General features: G+C 40.3%; 1 protein-coding gene across 1 annotated transcript in view; it reads left to right on the forward strand.

The window, feature by feature from the left end:
• The window catches only part of DNAH8 (dynein axonemal heavy chain 8), a 130,334-nt gene that overhangs the window by 36,201 nt on the left and 70,295 nt on the right, over positions 1-23,838 (forward strand). Inside the window, exons 27-44 of the mRNA XM_035110511.2 lie at positions 663-776; positions 1,554-1,616; positions 4,019-4,119; positions 5,727-5,864; positions 6,534-6,774; positions 7,215-7,414; positions 8,613-8,766; positions 8,888-9,051; positions 11,571-11,673; positions 12,170-12,274; positions 14,160-14,321; positions 16,762-16,986; positions 17,530-17,702; positions 18,089-18,267; positions 19,634-19,821; positions 20,551-20,637; positions 20,773-20,880; positions 22,064-22,198. Of these exons, the coding sequence (XP_034966402.2) occupies positions 663-776; positions 1,554-1,616; positions 4,019-4,119; positions 5,727-5,864; positions 6,534-6,774; positions 7,215-7,414; positions 8,613-8,766; positions 8,888-9,051; positions 11,571-11,673; positions 12,170-12,274; positions 14,160-14,321; positions 16,762-16,986; positions 17,530-17,702; positions 18,089-18,267; positions 19,634-19,821; positions 20,551-20,637; positions 20,773-20,880; positions 22,064-22,198 (2,640 nt within the window). The remainder of the gene's footprint in view (positions 1-662; positions 777-1,553; positions 1,617-4,018; positions 4,120-5,726; positions 5,865-6,533; positions 6,775-7,214; positions 7,415-8,612; positions 8,767-8,887; positions 9,052-11,570; positions 11,674-12,169; positions 12,275-14,159; positions 14,322-16,761; positions 16,987-17,529; positions 17,703-18,088; positions 18,268-19,633; positions 19,822-20,550; positions 20,638-20,772; positions 20,881-22,063; positions 22,199-23,838) is intronic.

Genomic DNA, 23,838 nt, shown 5'->3' on the forward strand with positions numbered 1-23,838 from the left:
TTCCAACTCTACAATTCTATGGTTCTAATAGCCGTGTTTCACATTTCTTTCCAAACCAACTTACCTCTTCTGGCTCATGGCTGCAAGATGCATATCCCTTCCCTTTATGATCATAGAATCATAGAATCATAGAGTTGGAAGAGACCACAAGGGCCATCCAGTCCAACCCCCTGCCAAGTCTTCCAGGACTTTCCACTTGAACTTGAACTTTTGTTCCTCATCCATGCACCCATGACAGAAGCACTCGCCCAACGTGGTAGACATTTGCTTTCCAGCTGCCTGGTCATTGCCACTTCTGGGGAGGGGAGAGGTAATAGGGAAGACAGTGTGGGATGGACATAATGGTGGGGGCACCAGATGGATTCCACCAGTGTGCTCCACTGGCTAAGCTGCTTCTAGCCCACAATGCTCTCAAAATCTTCTTTCTACAAGATACAGACCTGGTTGTTGTTTTTAGTTCTGTGTAATTCTTCTGCTCCATGTATTTTGGAATCCTTCTGAAGAGGCAACTTGTAAACCAGTTTATTTCTACGTCATACTGACATTTGCTGTCTGAGTCCTAGAGTTTGGAGGGCAGCCCATCCACATTTGAATAGATAAAGTTGAAACTGTACGGGAGTAGCTACTTTATTGGAGTTTTTGCACATCCATTTATATTGCAGGCCAGTGTTCAAGATGAGCTGATTCAAGTGCAGCCCAAGTTTAAGGGCCAGCTGCTGGAGGCTGTTGAGGTTTTCCGTGAGGATGTGTCGAGCTATGAAACAGCATATGAAATGGTAATTTATTTGAACAGTTTGCAGAGAACACACATACTGTACATATATATCTCACACTATACATATGTAAACTGTCTCATCTAACTTTGTCTTGTGTTGAACAAAGCAAATCACTATGATTAAGAAAAAGCAAGTGGTTTGAAAAAATTAAATTTAGGTCATATATGGTTTTAGCAGAAATTATAATATCCGGTCAAAAACAATTCTGCTGTTCTGTTTTAGAATATGTATTATAGGCAGTCTAATACGTGAAGGCTTATAACTTATGATGGACAGATCAGTCTGTTTCCAGCCTGTATCAGTTTTGCATGCCTTTATTAATAAATTAATAAACTTACTTCTCTCCTTTTTCTACATTCAACTGCAGGTGTTTCTTTAATTTTTTTTTGCATGAACGTCATATTTGGATATAAATAAATTCCAAAAGTATGAATTTAAATGTATATTTTATCGCAACATGTACATTTCTAAATTTATTTTATTTTACAGCTATTTATTTTTAATGTATTGAAGTATATTTTTCACCCAAGAACGGCACTAAAATTCAGAGAAGTGCAAAATCTGAAAGATAGTTGTATCATGCTATGGGAGATAATCAGACCAGTTAGCATTGGAATGTATGGAAATGAAATTCCACATGCATTCCTATGTATAACATGAAATTCATCTAGTCCTTGTGATATCTATGTGTGTTGAATGGATATGAGAATGGGGCATAGGATTCAGGGTTATTTTTAAAATATATATTAATTATTGGCTACATTTTGCCTATTACAGGAGGGGCCTATGGTTCCCAATACACCACCTCAAGAAGCTAGCAACAGATTACAGATATTTCAGGTAAGAATGTTTAAGATGTTAAACCGAGTGCCATGGTATTTGGGTAGGCCTTCATGGATGATTCAGCAACCGTTCTTTTTGATTTGTTAAACTCTTTAGAACATTGACACTGGTGGGCACCTTATTCAGTACTCAGCAGTACCCTAGAATATTTTGCCTTCACATATGGATTATTTATTTAGAGCATTTCTACCTGCCTTCAGCCAAAAAGCCTCCCAGAGCACCTTAATTACCAATTACATTTATATCTCACATTCTCACATTGGTAACTAAGGTCATTAGCCAGTGATCTTGCTTCACCTTGTGGTCAAAGACGGGAAAGGCAAACTGAGGGAAGCAAGCTGACTTCTCTAGAAGGCAACCTGTGGTTTTCCACCTGACTTTTGTTGGTGCAAGTTGTTCTGTTGCCTCTCAGTTATTCCTCTCAGGCTCAGTCCCAGTTTTAGAATCACGCTCTCCAGTAACTGCAACACATGTTTTGCTTTGTCTTTGAAAATGTATTTTTTTAAAGAAAGGTTGAATCCTTTTTGGGGGCCCACCTGAAGCATGAGGTATTATAGGCACCCACATGGGGAGCCAAAACAATTTTTGCATGACGGTTTGCTTCATTCTAACTAGTTATACACCAAGTATTGCATTATATCTGAGCTTTAGTCCCCTAAGAGTTTTTAATCAGTAAACATTTTTTACTTTTCATTTATCGGGGCCTATGCCATCGTATTTCTTGCTGTTTTGATTCTCATTATGATAACCTTGAGACTAACCTTTTATATGGCACTGTGAGAGTCAAATGACTGCCCTAAATCTTGTGTAGCTGTTTGACTCTGTGAAAGATAAGAAGAGCTCATCAAACAGTACAAGGTAGCCTACTGTCAGAACCACTTTTGATGTGGTTTTATCCCCAAACATGAGTGCAGTGTGTAGCTGCCACTTTCTGCGTATGTGTAAATTCAGACATTTTTTGTTTATGGCAGCAGCAGTTGGTAGAGTAGTGGTCCTGGTCTGACTTGTCACCACATCACTGCAGCTTACTCGCAGGTAGAGGGTGAGGTCGTCGCGGTGCAAATGCACTGGAGGAGTGGATCCTGTGCTATCACCATTGCATTTGCACCATGCTGACCCTTGCCCTCCTATTAACAGCAGTGATACGGGCAATGAGATCCCGGCAACATTGCCAACCACCAAGCCTTTTCACACGTATGTATTTGCCACATATTATACCAGCAGACTTCAAATTTCCTGTTTTTCCCCCAGCTGTTTTGTAGGACTTTGTGCCTGTGCCTGTATTGTAGGGAACCAAGGTAGTTTGTGCTGGCTACTTGAAGTCCTGGTATTAGGACCTAAAACCTAAATTACTTGGGAGTAGGGTATGTTAAGGAGTACTTCTTCCACTCTGAGCTGTCCTCCACTCTCTCAAGTCCTAATCTGAGGCAGGTTCTGCATCCCCTATGGCCTGCTCTCAAAGGTTGGGGAGGTGATATGGTGACAGCATCTTTTCAGCCAATGCACACAAGCTTCAGAACTCCCTCCCCATCTCCTCTCACATCTTTCTTCTCACAAAGCTTTGTGTTAAAGCAGTTACGTTAAGACAAGGGGAAGATCAATTGCTATGTTTTCTCTTGCTGTGTTTTTCTGTTGCTAATCTCTAGCTGCTATTTTGCCTCCTCCTCCTCCTCCTCCTCCTCCTCCTCCTCCTCCTCCTCCTCCTCCTCCTCCTCCTCCTCCTCCTCCTCCTCCTCCTCCTCCTCCTCCTCCTCCTCCTCCTCTTCTTCTTCTTCTTCTTCTTCTTCTTCTTCTTCTTCTTCTTCTTCTTCTTCTTCTTCTTCTTCTTCTTCTTCTTCTTCTTTTTTACCTTCTTCTTCTTTTTTACCTTCTTCTTCTTTTAATTTGTGAGCCACTGCGGACATTGGCTTTTTAAACAGAAAAGTGGGCTAGAAACATTTTAAAATATAATAAATCTAAATGCTGATCACCTGAAGCATTTCTGATAAGAAGATATCACATGACTGCAGTCTCCAAACCAATCTAGGATGGCCTAGTCAACATAAACAAACATTGCATATATAGTAGTTGATTTCTCACCACCTGATTACTCCATACTTGACAACTCATAGCTATTGAGTGCAGGAACCGACTTCATTGAAAAACATTGCTTCAGCCATCAGATTATTAGCATACCAGAGTGAACTGGCCCTGTGTAATTGGCATTCACAGAGATCTGCAAGTAATACATTCATGCGTACAAACTGCATCATGAACATTATGTTATGCCTGATCTAATCTCCAGGCTTCCCATATGAGAACGAAGCCCAAGGGACTTGTCTTGGATATGCATGTAGTAAAGGATAGCTATGTTTGTGTTACATAATCTAAATCCTTTGTTAATTTCTGTTATTTATTAGGCCAATTTTGATGAGCTCTGGAGGAAATTTATTACTTATTCATCTGGTGAGCAGCTATTTGGATTGCCTGTCACGGACTATGAAGTTTTACATAAAATCAGGTAACTGAGGAAAATTGTTCTATCTGCCAGAATAAGTTAAGCATTGTAGGAAGGCTTTAATGATGGGAGAGACATTTGCACAATATTGTGTATTTGTACACTGGGGAAACTATATATAATCTTCAGAACTCAGCTCCTCTGAAAACCTGCTATAATGTGAAGAATCACAGGAGGAGATAAAGAAGGAGGGACAGCTATGAGATGTGTCTTGCATGTGATGTTTGTTCTGCAGAATCAAAAGTGAGTCATGGGAGTGATGAGGCAGAAGGGGTGTTAAGAGACGAGCAGTTAAAATCAGCTGTAATAATAATAATATAATAATAATAATAATTTATTATTTATACCCCACCCATCTGGCTGGGTTTCCCCAGCCCCTCTGGGCGGCTTCCAATAGAAAAATGAAATAAAATAATCTATTAAACATTTAAAACCTCCCGAAACACGGCTGCCTTCAGATGTCTTCTAAAAATCTGGTAGCTGTTTTTCTCTTTGACATCTGATGGGAGGGCATTCCACAGGGCGGGCACCACCACCGAGAAGGCCCTCTGCCTGATTCCCTACAACTTGGCTTCTCGCAACGAGGGAACCGCTAGAAGGCCCTCAGTACTGGACCTCAGTGTCCGGGCCGAACGATGGGGGTGGAGACGCTCCTTCAGGTATACTGGACTGAGGCCATTTAGGGCTTTAAAGGTCAGCACCAACACTTTGAATGGTGCTCAGAAATTTACTGGGAGGCAATGTAGGTCTTTCAAGAGCGGTGTTCTGTAGAAAGCTGTAGAAAGCTTTTGCTTAGATTTGGGAACTGGAACTGCAGTTGTGTAGGATATTAACAGAATGAAGTTGGGCAGCCAGACTGGAAGACTTTTAGTATAAGCATCTTGGAATCTACAGTCCCGTGAATGTGGCAGCAGGGGTATGTGTGTACCAGCACAGCTGTCTTCTCTCTTCTCAGTGTTTTTGGAATTCAGCACCCTGATGCTCAGCTCCTGGTCAGTTGCCTCATGGGGAAAAAATCCTAAGTCTTGGAGGCTAAAGTCTCTCCCCAACCCAATCTGTGGACCCCTTGGGATAAATCTGTGCCTTTCCAGGGGCCCATGACCCACAGATTGGGAACTACTGTTTTGATCACAGTTCAGATTAAATCAGCTGCACTTTTACAAAGTAAAGGTAAAAGGTAAAGGACCCCTGGATGGTTAAGTCCAGTCAAAGGTGGTGACTATGGGGTTGCGGCGCTCATCTTGCTTTCAGGCCAAGGGAGCCGCCTTTGTTCACAGACAGCTTTCTGGGTCATGTTGCCAGCATGATTAAACCGTTGCTGGTGCAACGGAACATCGTGACAGAAACAAGAGCACACGGAAACACCGTTTACCTTCCTGCCACAGCAGTACCTATTTATCTACTTGCACTGGCATGCTTTGGAACTGCTAGGTTGGCAGGAGCTGGGACAGAGCAACAGAAGCTCTCTCCATTGCGGGGATTCAAACTGCCAACCTTCTGATCGGCAAGCCCAAGAGGCTCAGTGGTTTAGACCACAGCGCCACCCGCGCCCCACTTTTACAAATAGAAGGTATGCTAGTGGCTCCATCACGATGGTGTTTTTTTTGCAGGAAGGAGCTAAGTTTGCTTCAAAAACTGTATGGATTGTACGATACTGTGATGAATAATATCAGTGGGTATTATGAAATTCTCTGGGGAGATGTAGATATTGAAAAAATTAATGCTGAACTTCTGGAGTTTCAAAACAGGTGAGCTTACTTTCTACATGATTTGCAAACCGCCCACCACACTGTGTACAATTTATCTTCTGCTAAAACCTGTGCCATTCCTTCCCCTGTTGCCTATGGCTGAAACTAATGTAATTAACTACATAATTAATTATGTGAGAAATTTGGATGCATTTCAGTGTAAGACAAATGTCAGAAAAATGCAGAAAATGACATAGCTATTCATGTAATGTTTTGGAAATTAAAAATGACAATAGCAGAAGTCAGTATTTGCTTGCGCAAGTTCTGTTATTGACCTCGGGCTAATATACAAATAGTGACAATTTCTGCTTCCATTTCCATTTCTGGAGGAACTTTCTAGCATACCTTAGTGGTATGAGCCTTTGCATCTCTTAAAGTAAGCAGGAGCAGTCCTGCCTAAGATTCCTAACACCTGGGAAGCAACATCAGCAGGTAGTCACAGCAAGGCCTTCTAAGCTGTGGTTCCAGTTTTACAGAACTTGCTGTTTCAATCTGTCTGATCCCAAGCATGAAATCTTCTAGGATGCAAATACATTTGTTTTTATGAAAGCTTTTAGAGGTTTTTCTTCTTCTTCTTCTTCAAAAACGAGCTTATAGTTTTGTTTCTGTTAAGATCTTTGCACGTTTTAGGTTTAAAATAGTAAAATGTTCAATCTCTTTCAATGAAAGGTGCCGCAAACTACCTAAGGGGCTCAAAGACTGGCAAGCATTTTTAGATCTTAAGAAAAGAATAGATGATTTCAGTGAGTCCTGCCCGCTGTTGGAAATGATGACTAATAAAGCAATGAAACTAAGACACTGGAACCGTATTTCTGATACAACTGGGCATCCATTTGATGTGGAATCGGATTCCTTTTGCCTTCGGAATATCATGGAAGCACCACTTCTCAAGCATAAAGATGACATTGAGGTAGCCTTCCATACTGTTGCATTTTTATATTGAAATATATGCCAGACGAAGGTGCAATTTGAGAGTCAGTGAGCATGCTCTAGAACAGTCATTCCCTGTTAGCTAAGTATTGTGGACCACCTGTTTTTTCAAAGGCCAAGCCATGGATCCTCTACTTTTGAAAATTTTAATATCTCTATGGTAGTTTTTGTTATGTGAATGGCACCACAGACCCCCTGGATGGATTACGAGGACCCACTGGGGTCCATGGACTACCAATTGGGAAGCCCTGGCCTAGAAGGTATGCCTTTCTTTGCTCACATGCAGCAGTGATTTGTGTCAGTACACAAAAGAGGTATATCTAAACATGGGCCACAAGTAAGGTGTCTTTATTGAGACTCCTGAGTTGGCTTATCAATATTTAAAATAATAATAATTTAAGGATCTTTCTTTCTTTGCAGGACATCTGTATATCTGCTATAAAAGAAAAGGATATTGAAGCTAAACTGGCTCAAGTAATTGACAGTTGGGCAAATCAAGTCTTGAGTTTTTCAGCATTCAAAGGAAGAGGAGAGCTACTTCTCAAGGGAACAGAATCTGCTGAAATTATTACACTGATGGAGGACAGCTTAATGATCCTGGGCTCTTTGATGAGTAACAGGTAGTTTCACAGATTTTGTAGAATGTTTTTATATTAACATTTTTGTCTCACTCTTACAACTCTCTACATCCAGCCTTTCAGGATATAATTTTTTTCCAAGGCACATTACATGTCATAAATATTTAAAGGCGTAATAAACAATAATGACAAAAAGTCCAGTGATCCCCCACTTCTCTCCAACGGTGGCTGAGTAGGACAGAAGAGAGTAATTTTGGCCATAGAGTTGGAGCTGTGCTCTCTGAGGCCAGGCAAGGTGCTCTTCTGCTATCCATTCTCCACCCTAAGCAATGGCCAGGGCAGTAGGATGCTGCAGCCACCAATACCAGCTTGGTGCAAATGTAACAGTGCCCAGTTACCTTATCACAGTTAAGCGATTAGGAGAAGCTTGCAAATGTGCACACGCCTCCCTCTTTCTCCCCACAGGGCGGGTGCCACTACCGAGAAGGCCCTCTGCCACAGTTACAACACCACAGTTACAAAAACCTACTTCTAAGTATGGTTGCATCCTGTGGTTTGGGCCTAACAAGAGTTAGCTATAGTCCTGGTTCACAGTTTACATAAAGCCAAACCATAGCTTAGCATGAATGCGCAAGCATGCTGGCACATAGTGAGAAAATCATAGATGCTTCACTCCTCCCCTGCTTCAGCTACTAGTGGGAGCTAAGCTGCGATTGGGCTTAGCGTTATGTCCAAATAAAAACTCATGGTTTGCCTCACTCCAGGTAAATCACAAGCTGTATCAAGGTTTGTTCTTGGCTTTCTGTTTGTGGTTTGTCTGAGGGAAGCAAACCGTGAACCTTGGTTCAGACATAACACTAAGCCAAACCCTGGCTTAACTCTCAGTATCATGGCAGCAGCAGGGGAAGAGCCAAGCAGTCTTGATTTTCTCACTGTGCACCAGCATGCTTGCTCATTCACGACAAGTCGCAGTTTGGGTTAGCATTATGTGTGAACAAGGCCACAACACCTTTACAATTGTAAAGCTGAACCACAGTTGGCTCCAAAACTCAAGGAGGGGGGAAGAGAAAAAAGGGTTTTGTGACTCCATGGATAGTGTTATGTCTACACCAAGGCACTACCAAATAGAGATATTTAAAGGGGGGGGTGGAGGAGTTGTTAAAAGAATATAGTAACAATAATATTGTGAAAAGGGTCGCTCTTGAATTTCATGCTGCTATTTCTTGCCTCCTATTCTCAGATACAATGCACCTTTTAAAAAAGAGATTCAGAACTGGGTGTTCAAACTTAGTACCTCCAGTGATATAATTGAAGAATGGTTGATTGTGCAAAACCTCTGGGTTTATCTTGAAGCTGTTTTTGTAGGCGGAGATATTGCCAAGCAGTTACCGCAGGTAACTCTATCATGGTTCAATTATGTAAATACTGATCTTGAAATGTAGCTGAGTAGCAGCAGTTTGCACTTGAGAATGACATAATATTCATTCATGTTTCCTTTACATTTACTCTGTTTAGGAAGCAAAACGTTTTCAAAATATTGACAAATCATGGATAAAAATAATGCAGCGAGCTCATGAAAACCCCAATGTAGTTAACTGTTGTGTTGGAGACGAGACGATGGGGCAGCTTTTACCGCATTTACACGAGCAGTTGGAAGTGTGCCAGAAGTCGTTAACAGGGTACAAAGTTTACCAACTTTTTGAAAAAAGCCTGATCCTTTTAATTTAGGTCAAAGTAATAGTTCATCTTAATTAACTTTTTATGGTTTTAATTAACATTGCATGCTTCTTAATTTTTAGTGTCATTTCGTGTTTGGTGTTAAGGGGAGAGTTCTGGGAATTGTGTTTTGGGAAGTTATTAAGAGATTTTAGAGGATTGATTTGTAGCATGTGCAGCTGGCATGCTCAGTGCAGATTTATGAGTCTAGGCCCATATATGGAAATTTGCTAATGTTCTTTGGTATATTTTTTAGTTTGGTTAAAAAAAAAAGATCAGAATAATAATAATATAAAATAACTTTGCAAATAAATAACTACTGCTCTAGTCTCGCATATTTTTATTAATTCACTTCAGAGAGTCAATTGCCAAAGCTAAGTTATGGCTCAAAGTACAGATAATATTGGAAGGTAAAAACCAGGAATATTTTCTTCTGTTTATAGTAGATCTTCCCATAAATCTAGGCTTCTACACATCCATGCTTCACTTTTTATACTTTTAATTTTCTAGTACAGAATTTTAGGAATTGGGAGAAGCTGGAGGAATTTAGATCTGTAGCTCTCCGATTAAGCTCAAAGATGACCTTGGGTGATATTGGGCACTAGACAGTAGCTGCGATGGGTATTTTCAAAGGGATGTGCGTGTGGGGGTAGGGGCGGGGGTGGGAATAAATAGTAAAAAACACAAAAAAATGGAAACTACAAATGGTCCTGAATGAGTCTCAATATTATTATTATTATTATTATTATTATTATTATTATTATATAATAATAATATTAATAATAATAATATTATTATTATTATTATTAATAATAATAATAATAATAATAAAACAATAATATTATTGTTTATGCAGACTGAGAATAAATATCAGTGAACACTGATTTATCATCCATTAGCATGTACAGTACCACAATATGCAAAAGATAAAGTAGCATTGGATGTGAGGCACGTGGGACGGAGCAGCTTTGGCCCAGTTGCATCATAAATCCCTCTTCCATCACTTACTTACTACATCTTCTTACCAGAAATGGGAGACAGGCAAACTCCCAAGGCCTTTAGGGTGTTGTGCATGTGGTATGAGAAACCTTGCTGCCATCTCAAACTCTCCTCTGCACCCATTTGTTGTGTGCTTTCTATGGACTCCTGAATAGCAAAGGCTGTTGCCACCTCATTGTATTGCCTGGCACTGCAACTGTCATGTGCCTGCAATGAAAGGGGCCCCCATAACATGGGGAGGGCAAAACCAGGATTGCAGAGTTCAGAAATCCAGTAGAAGCCATCAAGTCAGGTGGTTGTGAAAGGAAACAGATAGTGGTACTACAAGATCATGTTTCACAAGGAAAGGCTCAAAGAAAGGCAAGAAAAGAATTGGGAGTAGGCAAGAGCTAGAAGTATAAGTTGGGTGTATAAGCTGGATACCCATAAGTGCCACAGATAAAAGAAAGTGGATATAATGGCCAGAAAGGGCAGAAGCTTGTTGTAATGCAGAGGAGCAGCGCAAGAACAGCAGCAAAGCAACTTTTTTTTTAAAAAAATAATCTTTATTCATTTTCACATAAAGAAAAAACCATACAAAAATACAAAAAAATAAGAAAAAAGAGAAAAAACATGAGAAAAAAGGAGTTGCCATGTTAACTTGCTGCAAACAAAGCCAATGAGGAGTTTTGTGGAATCTTTAATAATAATAATTAATAATAATTTATTATTTATACCCTGCCCATCTGGCTGGGTTTCCCCAGCCACTCTGGGCGGCTTCCAACAAAATATAAAAATACAATGGTCTGTTAAACATTAAAAGCTTCCCTAAACAGGGCTGCCTTCAGATGTCTTCTAAAAGTCTGGTAGATGTTTTTCTCTTTGACATCTGGTGGGAGGGCGTCCACAGGGCAGGTGCCACTACCGAAAAGGCCCTCTGCCTGCTTCCCTGTAACTTGGCTTCTTGCAGCGAGGGAACCGCCAGAAGGCCCTCGGCGCTGGACCTCAGTGTGGTCCTCAGAACAATGGCTGTGGAGACCGAGGCCGTTTCAAAGACTTTTTAAAAACAAATTAAAACAAATATTAAAACTTTGATGATGACATAAGCTTTTGGGTGGGTACTGGAAACTCAGCATGCAATCCTGAGATTTGTTGCTATGCATCCTTTGCATAGGATTGATCAGAAGCAGTTTGCTACCTGGTAGGTGGCTCCCTTGCCAGAATGGGGAGGGGGCAGAGAGGTCACCACCATAGTGCAACAGGAACAGTGGATTGGCTCTGCTGGTGCATCTGCACCTTGCCCACCCCTCCGCTGCTTCATCCCTTCTCTCTCTCTCCTGGTAAACACTTACCTGCCCAAAAGTTAGCATAGTGGGTCTACCCCACTGGCAAATTTACATCTTGGATTGATATTACCTACATTTACTTGAAACTCCTAAGTAAGTGCATTTCGAAAAATGGAGGAGAAAACGTTTTCTTAAATAAATCTATTTTCTTATTAAAGATATTTGGAAAAGAAAAGATTGCTGTTTCCCAGATTCTTCTTTATCTCTGACCCTGCTCTTCTGGAAATACTTGGACAAGCTAGTGATTCACACACTATTCAGGTAGGTTCCAACATATATATGGAAAAATAGTATTTACTGAATGCAGAACAAATTTGAAACAGCTCTGGTTTTGTGTTCATGTAACTTTAAAACTACAGTGCAAAGGAGGCAGTGACTGTAAGCATGATTTATGCTAATTTAAGTGAAATGGTTCAACATATCTTGGAAAATAGAGGCTTTTGTTATAGCCAGACTTAGGATGAATTCCAGGAATTCCTGCACATTAACTACCGGTACTATACTCTCATCACTCCAGCTCTTGTCACTTCCTATTGGAAACTCTCCTAAAAAATCAAATAACCTTTGGCTGAACGCAGCTGTTTACTAAGGAGTAAATTCCCATGGTGGGAAGAAATCCATGTTGGGATCTGGCCATCAACATCATTTGCTCTTCTCTTTAATTCAGAATTTGTGCTCATTTACAAAAATATGCTAATTTGTGAAAATGTCCTGGCTAGAATACTATATGCATTCATGGATTTTATTTTTCTTTCAGCCACATTTGCCTGGTTTATCTGACAACATAAATGAAGTGGAATTTCATCCAAAGGATTATGATCGCATAATGGCAGTCATATCAAGAGAAGGAGAAAAAATTCCTGTAATATTTTGCATTTTAAAAATATAATTTAGTATGCGTCTGAGTTTTATAATTAATCTCTCCCTACTTACCATCCTAGAAATTTGGCTCAGTTAAAAATAAAATGTTATTTCTTTCTGCAGAAGGATGTAAGAGGACCGTTCTCTAATTAGAATATCTTAACTAAAAACAGGAGACACAGGTGGCGCTGTGGGTTAAACCACAGAGCCTAGGGCTTGCCGATCAGAAGGTCGGCGGTTTGAATCCCCGCAACGGGGTGAGCTCCCGTTGCTCAGTCCCAGCTCCTGCCAACCTAGCAGTTCAAAAGCACGTCAAAGTGCAAGTAGATCAATAGGTACCGCTACAGCAGGAAAGTAAACAGCGTTTCTGTGTGCTGCTCTGGTTCGCCAGAAGTGGCTTTGTCATGCTGGCCACATGATCTGGAAGCTGTACGCTGACTCCCTCAGCCAATAATGTGAGATGAGCGCCGTAACCCCAGAGTCGGTCACGACTGGACCTAATGGTCAGGGGCCCCTTTACTTTTAACTAAAATCTATCCCACCCACTCCTTACACTTGCCAAAGCATGAATATGATGATAAAATGTTTTTGAGATATAAAATATTTGGCTAGCCTTTTAATGACTATGGATAGTGTAGTAAGGAGTTAGGCTTTATACATTAACTAACTTTTAACATTAACATTTTTACTATACTGTACAGTATGAAGCTTTGGAATGTATGAGCTACAAACCCATGAAGTAGCAGTATTTTATCATATGTACAGCAACTGTTTAAAATTATAACAATAATTTTGTTCCTCATTAAACCATGTTTTATGAAGTAGATTCTTGCTCATTAGATGAGGTAGACAGATCAGAATGGAGCCCTCAGCAGTAGGAAGAGCACAATCATATTAGCTTTTCTGTGTGTGTACCTGTGAATTCTAGTCTTAGATGAGTTTGTTCTGTGTTTAATGCAATTTACTCCCAGGTAACTCTGTGTGTAGGATATTAGGGTGAGCAGTTTATCACTCCTGAGTGTTTGATGCAATCCCCCAAATTCACATCCTTGTTTATCCAGCCATGAAGACAGGAACAAGGGAAACCGTACTTGTTTTGAGATAAAAATATCAACTTGTGTGTTCAGTACACTGAAAATGAACTAATTCCACCCCACTATGGCCACCCCTGCGATCAGGTCTTTCTGTGAGGTTTGAATAGCATTTTGAAACTGTCAGAACAGCAGCTCCATGACACAAGGAATTGGCTGTTTAGGTTGTGCTGGGTATATCTGAAGTCAAAGGATGCCTTGCGTAACAATTACAAAAAAATAAGCTTCATTAAACAATCTTGTCAAAATAAGCTCATTGAACCCCAACCCATCACTTAATTCTTCTTTCTCAATATCCTGATCACAATCTCACTTGGTGGTATTCTAGTTCCCATTAAGAAACACATTTAAAGTAAGACCAACAATCTCTTCTTATGGTCTCATTGTACCCCATTTGAACTCTTCTCTTTCCTTTCTTATATTTTTGTTGTTGAGAAAATTGCCTTAGTTTACCAGTAATTTTTTAGACATCCGAAAATGGAAGAATTGGGACTATTACAATCATGGAATCATAGAATTGTAGAGTTGGAAGGGATCCTGAGGGTCATCTAGTCCAACTCCCTGCAATGCAGGAATCTCAGCATGCGGTCTCCCATCCAATCTGAAAGCATACCAGAACTTGCTTAGCTTTGCAGAATTTTGAGGCCTCCTGTTTGATTTGCCTGCCTTATTCCTGAGCAGAAATGCACAAACTTCTGGTATTCACCAGTTAGTACATTGTCTCCTTTCTTAATCAAACTAAAGAGACTGTAAACCCCATTTTGAATAATTGATACACAACGTTTAATTTTTCAGTTGGACACCCCAGTAAATGCAAAAGGACCCGTAGAGCTCTGGCTGATGGATCTACTAAAAATGCAACAGTCTTCATTGCACTGTGTCATTCGAGCTGCCTATTATCAGATTAGTGATCCAGGGTACCAGCTACTGAACTTCCTTTACCATTTTCCAGCACAGGTGAGAAGTCTGAAAAGCAGTTAAGATCCAGCTATGAAGCCTGAGGTGGGAAGGTTAGGTTTGCATGCCAAAAGACAAAATGAAAATGCTTGTCAACATGCACATATTTTTCTGGATTGAGATTTAGGCATTTGTGAGAATAAATACAGTAGTCATAAGTAATAGGCACATCTATTTAAGGTTCTCTTGATTTCCTTTTGAAATCAATGGTATTTATAAAGCGCATTATCTAATCAAAGATAATGCGGGTTGCGGAAGGGATGTAGAAATCCTCCTGGTTTGGGTGGGTGCTGGGGATCTGCAAGACAGTGTGATTAGGGGGCGTGCATGAATGAATGCGTAATTCTGATTGGCTAATGGGCCCCCTATTTATTCCTGGCATCTTTTGAATTTGGTCACTTGTGCTGGTTTTGAATCTCCCTCCCACCCGCCGCTTGTCTTACGGTGTTAGCCTGACATTGCTTTGCCTTTCTAGGGGTTGCCTGTATTCAGGGGCCCAGTAGGAATTTTGCCATCTGGCTGATTGGCCTTGCCATTTGGTTTTTGCCTACTGCTAAGCAAATTGTCACAACTTGTTAGGTTGGCGGTTAGGCTTTTGGTTAATTAATTTGTTGGAGGAGGGGTGTGGCATCTACATGTCAACCCTCTTCTTAACATTGCTCCATATAGAAGTATTCCGTTAAAGGAATCCTGGGGCTTTGTCTCTCGTCCTTACATCCCCGTCAAATGGCGGGGCTGGGGGGCCTCTTTACAGAGACTGAGCCTTGGGGAACACTCATGGACAAGAGGGGGGGATGTCTGGGCACAGCTACCTCCTCTCCCATTGGGTGTTTACTTGACTTCCCTTTACGCGTGGGGAAGTCGGAGCTGGTCCTGTCCAAATTGGACAGATGGTGATGGTCCTGACCCAAGTGGTCAGATGGAAATGGTCCTGCCCCTACGGGCAGATGGAAATTGGTCCTGTCCCAAAGCGGGGGACAGATGGTTTAACCCAGGCATGTCAAACCTGCGGCCCTCCAGATGTTTTGGACTACAATTCCCATCTTCCCCAACCACTGGTCCTGCTAGCTAGGGATCATGGGAGTTGTAGGCCAAAACATCTGGAGGGCCGCAGGTTTGACATGCCTGGTTTAACCAAAAGCCTAAGCCAACACTCAACTAAATAATTGTAATAATGCCAAAAACCCAAACCAAAATTAAGTGTCCTGGTGTGAGTTATTTGGGGGGATTTCGGGCATCCTCGTCACGCAATTGCTTAACATTAACTTGTGTGTGCACAATATTGGTTGTCTCCGCTAATGGATGCGGTGTACCGTACTTGTTGAGGGACATATCTTGCATGTGATTCAACAGGTGTAATGAATGATCTGAAAAGATGTCGACAGTGGTTGCTTTATTTATTTTATAGCTAAATGATAGTTTTTAGAGAAGACAGAATGGAGAGATGCCGCGAGTGCCCAGTCCTATGTTGTGATCTGCTGCTTTATGGAGGGCCGTCAACTAAAATTTTCTGAATAGCAGCATAAAATATTTTTATTTGTTCATTCATTTCATTGCATTTCATTTACAGTACATGGTTCTCTCCTCACCCCACTCATTCTATTCTCACAAAAACCTTGGGAGGCAGGTTAGGCTAAGGGAGGGTGACTGATCCGAGGTCACACTTTAAACTTCAGTGCAAAGTACGGATGTAAACCTGGTTCTTTTCAAATATTCCAACTACTAGTAGGTAAAAAGGTAGGTAAAGGATCCCTGGACAGATCAGGGCCCAGGAAGACAAATGTTTTTCTTGTAATTCCATGAGCCTTGATACCCGATGAAGCAGCAATAATGCTCACTATAAAGTTGTAAGTCACCCATTTATTTGTGGGTGACAAGTCCCCATATTACTGGGGATGGAAGGGTAGCTGGAATTTGCTGGCCATGTCCATTGTCGTATTTGCCACTGTCATTCTTAGTTTTTACAGTGTTATTGTAGGCTGTTTTTAGTGAGTATTCCAGAAGTCAAAGTTCCTTCACACTTGACGCTTCATGATAAGCTTTCAGATGTGCTTCCTCCTGTTTCTTACTTTCAGGGAAGAGTCATACTTGTGACATAAAGAACAGCAACCATAACTGTTTTACCTTTGAGGGTTTCTAAATAAAATATTATTAATTGTCTCTGTGCTTCACTATGGCAATATGGTAAAGGAATTTACAGGGCTGCTTATGGACTTCACGGAATGTATGTGAAAATGATGATAGAGAAGAGGACCCTTGAAACTTCCTGATTTACTTCCCGCTTCCAAAGGAAAATCCACATCAAAACCGCATTTGTTAATCATTCTAGTTAATCACTCTAAATTATAGTTTAAAAGTATGAGCTGGTGGCCTATTAGTTATAAATTGGAATGCACTATAAATATTCATGCACACATTTTATTTGTTAAATTTATTATAGGTAGGGTTGCTGGGAATTCAGATGCTGTGGACACACGATTCAGAAGAAGCATTAACCAACGCAAAAGATGATAGGAAAATAATGTCAGTAACAAATCAGAAATTTCTGGATATTCTGAATACACTTATTGGCCAGACAACTCATGATCTTACAAAGTTTGACAGAGTGAAGTTTGAAACCCTCATTACTATTCATGTGCACCAGCGTGATATATTTGATGACTTGGTAAAGTATAAATGTTAGCTGAGATCTTTAATGTAGTTCTTGTCTAACTTATCAAGTTTTGCTATGCATCCAATATCAATGTTTGGCCTGGCCGGGATTGTGTGAGAGAATCACAGTCTCCAAGAAGGAGGTGAAAGACAGTTGCTAGAGCTCCCTTATATTTTTCTCCTCTGAAGAGTAATTGGGCCATGGTTAGATGTAAGCAGTTAACATGCACTGTTTCTTAAACATCCACCACAGGACAGCTAAACCTATACATATTTAGCCCAAAGCTGAATACTTAATTGAAGAAGTGCTGCCCAGTAAGTCATTAAGGCCTTGGTTGGGAGAGAAATAGAGAATGAAAACAACAGAATAAATCAATATACAAAAGTAGAAAAGGTATGGTGACAAAAAAAAAATCAGAACAAAAAATGCTCTTTATTACTAGAGATGAGTATTAGGAGAGAAAATAGCAGCGGGAATAATTTTAATAGAGTAACTTTTTCATTCACCAAGTGAATTATACTTCTGTACTGTTATAATTAATGTTTCTTTTTTAAGGTTAAAATGCATATAAAATCGGTGACTGATTTTGAGTGGTTGAAGCAGTCCAGATTTTATTTTAAAGAAGATCTCGATCAAACATTGGTGTCGATTACGGATGTTGATTTTGTTTATCAAAATGAATTTCTGGGATGCACAGATCGGCTGGTTATAACACCATTAACAGACAGGTAGGAAGAGTGGATTCATTGCATATTATCTATAATTTAATAATAATAGCAACCCAAAATGGTCAAGGCGATGGAGAATTGAAGGCAGTTGGACTACCACATCCAAAACTCTGCCAGCCTCTTGCCAGCAGTGTGGAAGTAAGGGCAGAGCAGCACTCTTGCATTTCTCTGACCTTCTCCCCTCCCTCCTACTGCAAGGGACCTATCATAGGCTTGCAGAGTCTGAGAATCTTTGAGCTCCATAGTGGGGACCTGATCCTTTTGCCACTGCTGCTGAATGGGGGCTTGTGCGTTACCCAAGTTCAAAATGTAGAGTGAGGTTCAGTTGCCTTGTATTCGTACGCATCCTTATTCTACACTGCCGTGATCTGGATTTACATTTACAGATGCTACATTACTTTAGCTCAGGCTTTGGGAATGAACATGGGAGGAGCTCCAGCAGGACCTGCTGGAACCGGCAAAACAGAAACAACGAAAGACATGGGGAAAGCTTTGGGGAAATACGTAGTAGTATTTAACTGCTCAGATCAAATGGATTTCAGAGGACTGGGACGTATTTTCAAAGGTAAGGCCTGGCTTTCTTGGACATATTGAAAATGAGTAATGGAATTTAACAGCATTCAGTGCACCACTGGTGTTCGATATAGGCTCATCAGATGCTGTAGTTGCTATCTGTCACAGTACCTGACAAAGCCAGTGTTTGGACAAATTGTTAGGGAACTATAATTATGGTGATACAAGGGGGATTCTGCCCCCCTGCTCATGCTGTTCACCAAGCCTTCACTCCCCACCCCATGGAAACTCCTTAGACCTTCTCCTTTCTACCCTATGCAACTTCCAAGCCCTCTTTTTACCCTCCCAACCCTGCTTCTGAAACCGCTTCCCTATTCTGCGCCCCCTTGAGCCTCAGCCAATATGGCCAATGATCAGCAATTGTGGGAGCTGTAGTTTATTTATTTATTAAATTTATATACCACCCTATACCTGCAGGTCTCAGGGCAGTTCACAGGCTAAAATCAGAATATAAAACCGCAAAATACATAGTTCAGCAGCATCTGGAGTTAAGTGCTTACCAGTCTTTCTCACTGAAAGCTGTGTGTTTTTAAAATGGTGAAATTGGAATATAAGAACAAAATTCAAATCCTATACCCACTTATATGAGAGTAAGTCTCATTGAACTCGGTGGTAATTCTTGAGTAGACGTTGATGGAGCTGCAATGTTCCTGCCCTGTGGAGCTTACAGTCTGAATGCAGCAAAGAGGAATCAAAGGAAAGAGATTTGATTCAAGAATTTACTTGGGAGCAAGCCCACTTGAATTTAGTGGCACTTACTTTTGAGTAAACATGTGCAGGATTGGGCTGCCAATATCTTTGAATTCAATGGGATTTACTTCTGAATCAGGCATGTACAGGTGAAACTCGGAAAATTAGAATATCGTCGAAATGTGCATTTATTTCAGTAATGCAACTTATTATTTTTAATTTTTCTTTTGATTTTTACAAATGCTTTTTTTTGGAAGTTCCACAGTAATAAAACAAATAGTTACAATAATACAATATAATATAAGCTCTTGGTGAGTGCACACATTCTTTCCTTCCCATTCATGTCTTTGACAGGTGTATGTATGTGTATATATTGGGGAAAGTTAACATTTTAAACGGTATGTTTGAGCAAGCGTGGTTGCTTGCAGACACCATACAAATGGCCTTCCAAATACATGCTGACAGTGGGTGACGCCAGCAGATGGTTTGCCGTCACTTTTCTACAACATCACTACATACCCAGAAGCAGTCTTTTGAGGTTTCCTCTCTGCGTATAGCTCTGGAAGAGAGATCTTGCCCAGGCAACATAGAAGAGTGAAAATTTTAACCACAGAAAGGATATAATCAGGGTAAAATAAATAAATAAATAAATCATTTTCCTCTTTCAGGACTTGCACAGTCTGGCTCCTGGGGATGCTTTGATGAATTTAACAGAATTGAATTACCGGTGTTGTCAGTAGCAGCTCAACAAATTTATATCATTTTGACAGCAAGAAAAGAAAGGAAAAAACAGTTCATATTTTCCGATGGAGATGTTGTAGATTTAAACCCAGAGTTTGGAATTTTTCTGACAATGGTAAATTTATTACGATAAGTACACATTTTTAATTTATTGATGAGAGAAAATCAATCATATTTTTGTTTTGCAATATACTTGAAAATAAATCACCTTTGTGGTTAATTACTTTGTCTAACAGAGCAATATATTTGAAAACATTAAATTTATAATACCTTAATTAGGATAAACAGAAATGTCATGAAATTGTGGAAAACCTTTGATTTCTCCAGAACTTCTCAGGTGAGAAGATATAGAAAGCAGGAAGGTAGATGAGGAATATATATACCGGTGGGTGGGTGTATACACACTCACTCACACACACACACACACACACACACACACACACACACAGAGTGCACTATTTTTCTAGAAAAAGAGGTGCCAGAACTCACCACGAATGTCTCCCCTCTCTCTTATAATGGCAATGGTGCCCACCTGAGAGGTGCCAGAACTGAGTTCCAGCTGAAAAAAGCCACATACTGTATATCTATATAGGTATAGCTGTATCTATCTCTATAGCTATAGCTATCTCAAATTTATATTTATATTCCATGTTTGGTTTATAATAATTTGTTCTTCTCCTGTGGAAATTTTCCTTGTGATCTTAGGGTGAAGGGCAAGACGCAAATCTTGATAATAAATCAAGAGGATAAAGATGCATGTCATAAATCACAATTGTGCACAAAAGTTGAGACATATGCCAAATACTCTGAACAAAATTACCCTAAATTCTGTGTTTATTTGCAGAATCCTGGGTATGCTGGACGCCAGGAGCTTCCAGAAAACCTCAAAATTCAATTCAGAACTGTTGCAATGATGGTTCCAGATAGACAGGTACTATTTATCACTCTTAGGCAACATATCTCTCAGCTGCATACCTTTAGAAAATAAATAAATGCATTGCTCTTTCTTTTATGTAAAATACTCTAATATTAATAAAATTCTTAATAATGTGCTATTCTTTTCCAGATAATCATGAGAGTGAAACTTGCAAGCTGTGGCTTTATTGAGAATGTCATATTGGCTCAGAAATTCTTTGTTCTTTATAAGCTTTGTGAAGAGCAGCTTACTAAGCAGGTAATATTGCATCACCAATATAGTGCAGTAACCGTAGACCAATGAGTGGTACATAGGTAACAAAGAGTAGCGAAACAGGACCTCTTAGTTTCCCAGAATTCTTACTTGTTAGCCTGACCTAAAAACCTTTGAAGGGGCCAGGGCATATTTCATTAACTGCCATGGCCTATTTCTGCAAAGGGACTTATTTGCTGGCTGCCACTTCTCTGACCAGAGCTGGTCTGTGATGGCTAACATTCTTCATGTCCTAGGCTTCCTGGACCCGCCTCAGGATTATACCCAGATACGACCATCGTATGTGATATTGTAGTGATTAAGTTTTGTGCCTTCAGGATTTGTAAAGTATTTGCTCTTTGATAAACCATAGGTGACCATCTGAGTGACCATTGCACTCCACATTATCTCTGGACCATATGTTCAGGGATGGAAAGCAATATTCTATATGGTCAGCTCTGTTGCTGCCTCCAGCCCCAGAGGTGCTCAGAACTTCCCCAGGTTTTCTCAGAGCATGCCCTGGTGGGGACCTTCCTCAGAGAGTTTGGTTGCCCCCTTTCACCACAGGGTGTTCCTCTTGCTTTTGTTTTATATACTTTTCACAGACAAAATTTGTCTTTTCTCAATGAACATACAGTTCATTACATTATACAGTATATAGTGGTACCTCGCAAGATGAAAATAATTCGTTCCGTCTTACGAAAATTTTCGTCTTGCAGAAACAAACGGCAGACGGCCAAAAAAAAAAAGCGGCAAAAAATAAATAAACCATCTTGCGAGATGCAGCCATAGAAAGCTTCGTCTTGCGAGGCAACAAAGACTCGCTAGGCGCTTTCGTCTAGCGAGTTTTTCGTTGTGTGAGGCATTCGTCTTGCGAGGTACCACTGTACAATATACAGTATACAGCAGGCATCCCCAAACTTCAGCCTTCCAGATGTTTTGGACTACAATTCCCATCTTCCCTGACCACTGGTCCGGTTAGCTAGGGATCATGGGAGTTGTAGGCCAAAACATCTGGAGGGCCACAGTTTGGGGATGCCTGGTATACAGTATTACAATAAAATGCTCTGGTGCATTCTCTTAATTTCTCTGGTTAGGATTTTGAGTTTTTGCATTTTAGAAATATTATGGCTCAGCACACTGTTCTGGCCATGTTACTGTTTGTAGCATTTGTCGCTTTCATTTTTAGGTTCACTATGACTTTGGGTTGAGAAATATCCTTTCAGTGTTGAGGACTCTTGGATCTCAGAAAAGGGCAAGGCCCGACGACAGCGAAATGAGTACTGTCATGAGAGGACTAAGGGACATGAACCTCTCTAAACTGGTAAGAACCCATCCATTGAAGATTTTCAGAGGACACTTTACAATGTGGCTACTACGTATTCTTCCTCTTACTGCTGTTGTTTCAGATGTGTTTCAAATATTCCTGATGTTCTAAAACTAATTTAAAATCTTTAGGCATGGCGCGCATTCATTGAGTATAAGAGGCTGCACTCTGTACAGCTACTAGACAGAACTGAGTTTATAAATAAAAGAAGAACAGAAGCACATGAACCCTTTTCTATAAGCACTTTCGTGAACACTGATTGTAGTTATTCTGTTATTTAAATAGCCTTTTGAATTTTGTAAGCAGTCAAATAAAAAAGACTAATTCAGGGGGAGAGCTGTAGCTCAGTAGCAGAGCATCTGCTGTGCATGAATGAAGTTCCAGGTTTAGTCCCCAGCATCTTCTCCAGGTAGGGCTGGGAGACAGCCCTGTTTGAAATCCTGGTGAGTTGCTGCCAGTCAGTGCAGACAATACTGAGCTAGACGGACCATTGGCCTTACTCAATATAAGGCAAGCTCCTGTGTGTCTTGCGTCATTAAGAGTGAAACTCTATTGCTTTATTTCTTTTACAGAAGGTAGCTGTAGGGGCTCTTTGTGCTGTTTGAGACCGCAGTGCACTGCAGGGAGAGACAGAGGGACAAAGAGAAGGGGACGGAGTTTAACCCTTTGCTCACCATGCTTTTTACTCACTGAAAATTGGACCCCAAAGCTGCTAGCTGTTCCTGGTGCAAATAGTACCCTCAGGGCAAACAGCAATCAATTTTCAGCAGGAAAGTTGCATGGGGAATAAAAGGTTAAAGTGCCTTGTTGCTCCCCAGCCCCAGCGTGTGGTATTGATCCACATTGGAGAGCCCCAATACTTTTTGTGGACAGTTGTAGGCATACCTTTTACAGATGGATTTCAAATATCTTTGTACATTATAAGCAATTCAACTCTTTATTTAGAAAACAGAATGTAATTTTGATGTAAGGTTAGTTATTCATAGATATACCTGTAATGTTCATTTAAACATATTCGCTGTCTTTTACATATGATAAAACTTTATGTTTAGAGATCTGAACGAATTTTTGTTATAAGGAGAATTATTTTTAGATTCATTTTTCAATATTCCAGCTGATGAAGAATTGTCGAAACAGGGCCTTGTCCTGATTTTTACTGGAGTTTATTTTTATTTGCCTACTATACTGGGATTGATTCCTATTTGAACTCTTCATCACACAAATAAAACCTTGTGGAGATATATTTGAAATCCATTTTTCTTCTGGCCTGAGTTCTTGCAATTTACTGTTTATTTCTGGACTTTACCAAGAACTCCAATTTCTACTGTATACCCTTTAAAGATAGCTCAACTGGTAGAGCATGAGACCCATTAATCTCAGGGTCATGGGTTCGAGCCCCACGTTGGGTGAAAGATTTCTGCTCTGCAATTCTATGCAGTGCTTTTTTTCTAAAAAATGTTTAGGGGTACTCTTATTTTCCTACTCATATTGAAATACTGCCCCTCAGTGAGGCCAAACTTAGAATCACAGAATGTTCAGGGATATGCGTACCCCTGCGTACCCCGAGAAAAAAACCCCACACTTATTCTAAGCTGTCAGCAGGCTTTCCACTGCTATGGCACTCATGAGAAATTTAG

Source organism: Zootoca vivipara, chromosome 3 (genome assembly GCF_963506605.1).
Source record: "Zootoca vivipara chromosome 3, rZooViv1.1, whole genome shotgun sequence".
In the NCBI taxonomy this organism is placed as follows: Eukaryota; Metazoa; Chordata; class Lepidosauria; order Squamata; family Lacertidae; genus Zootoca; species Zootoca vivipara.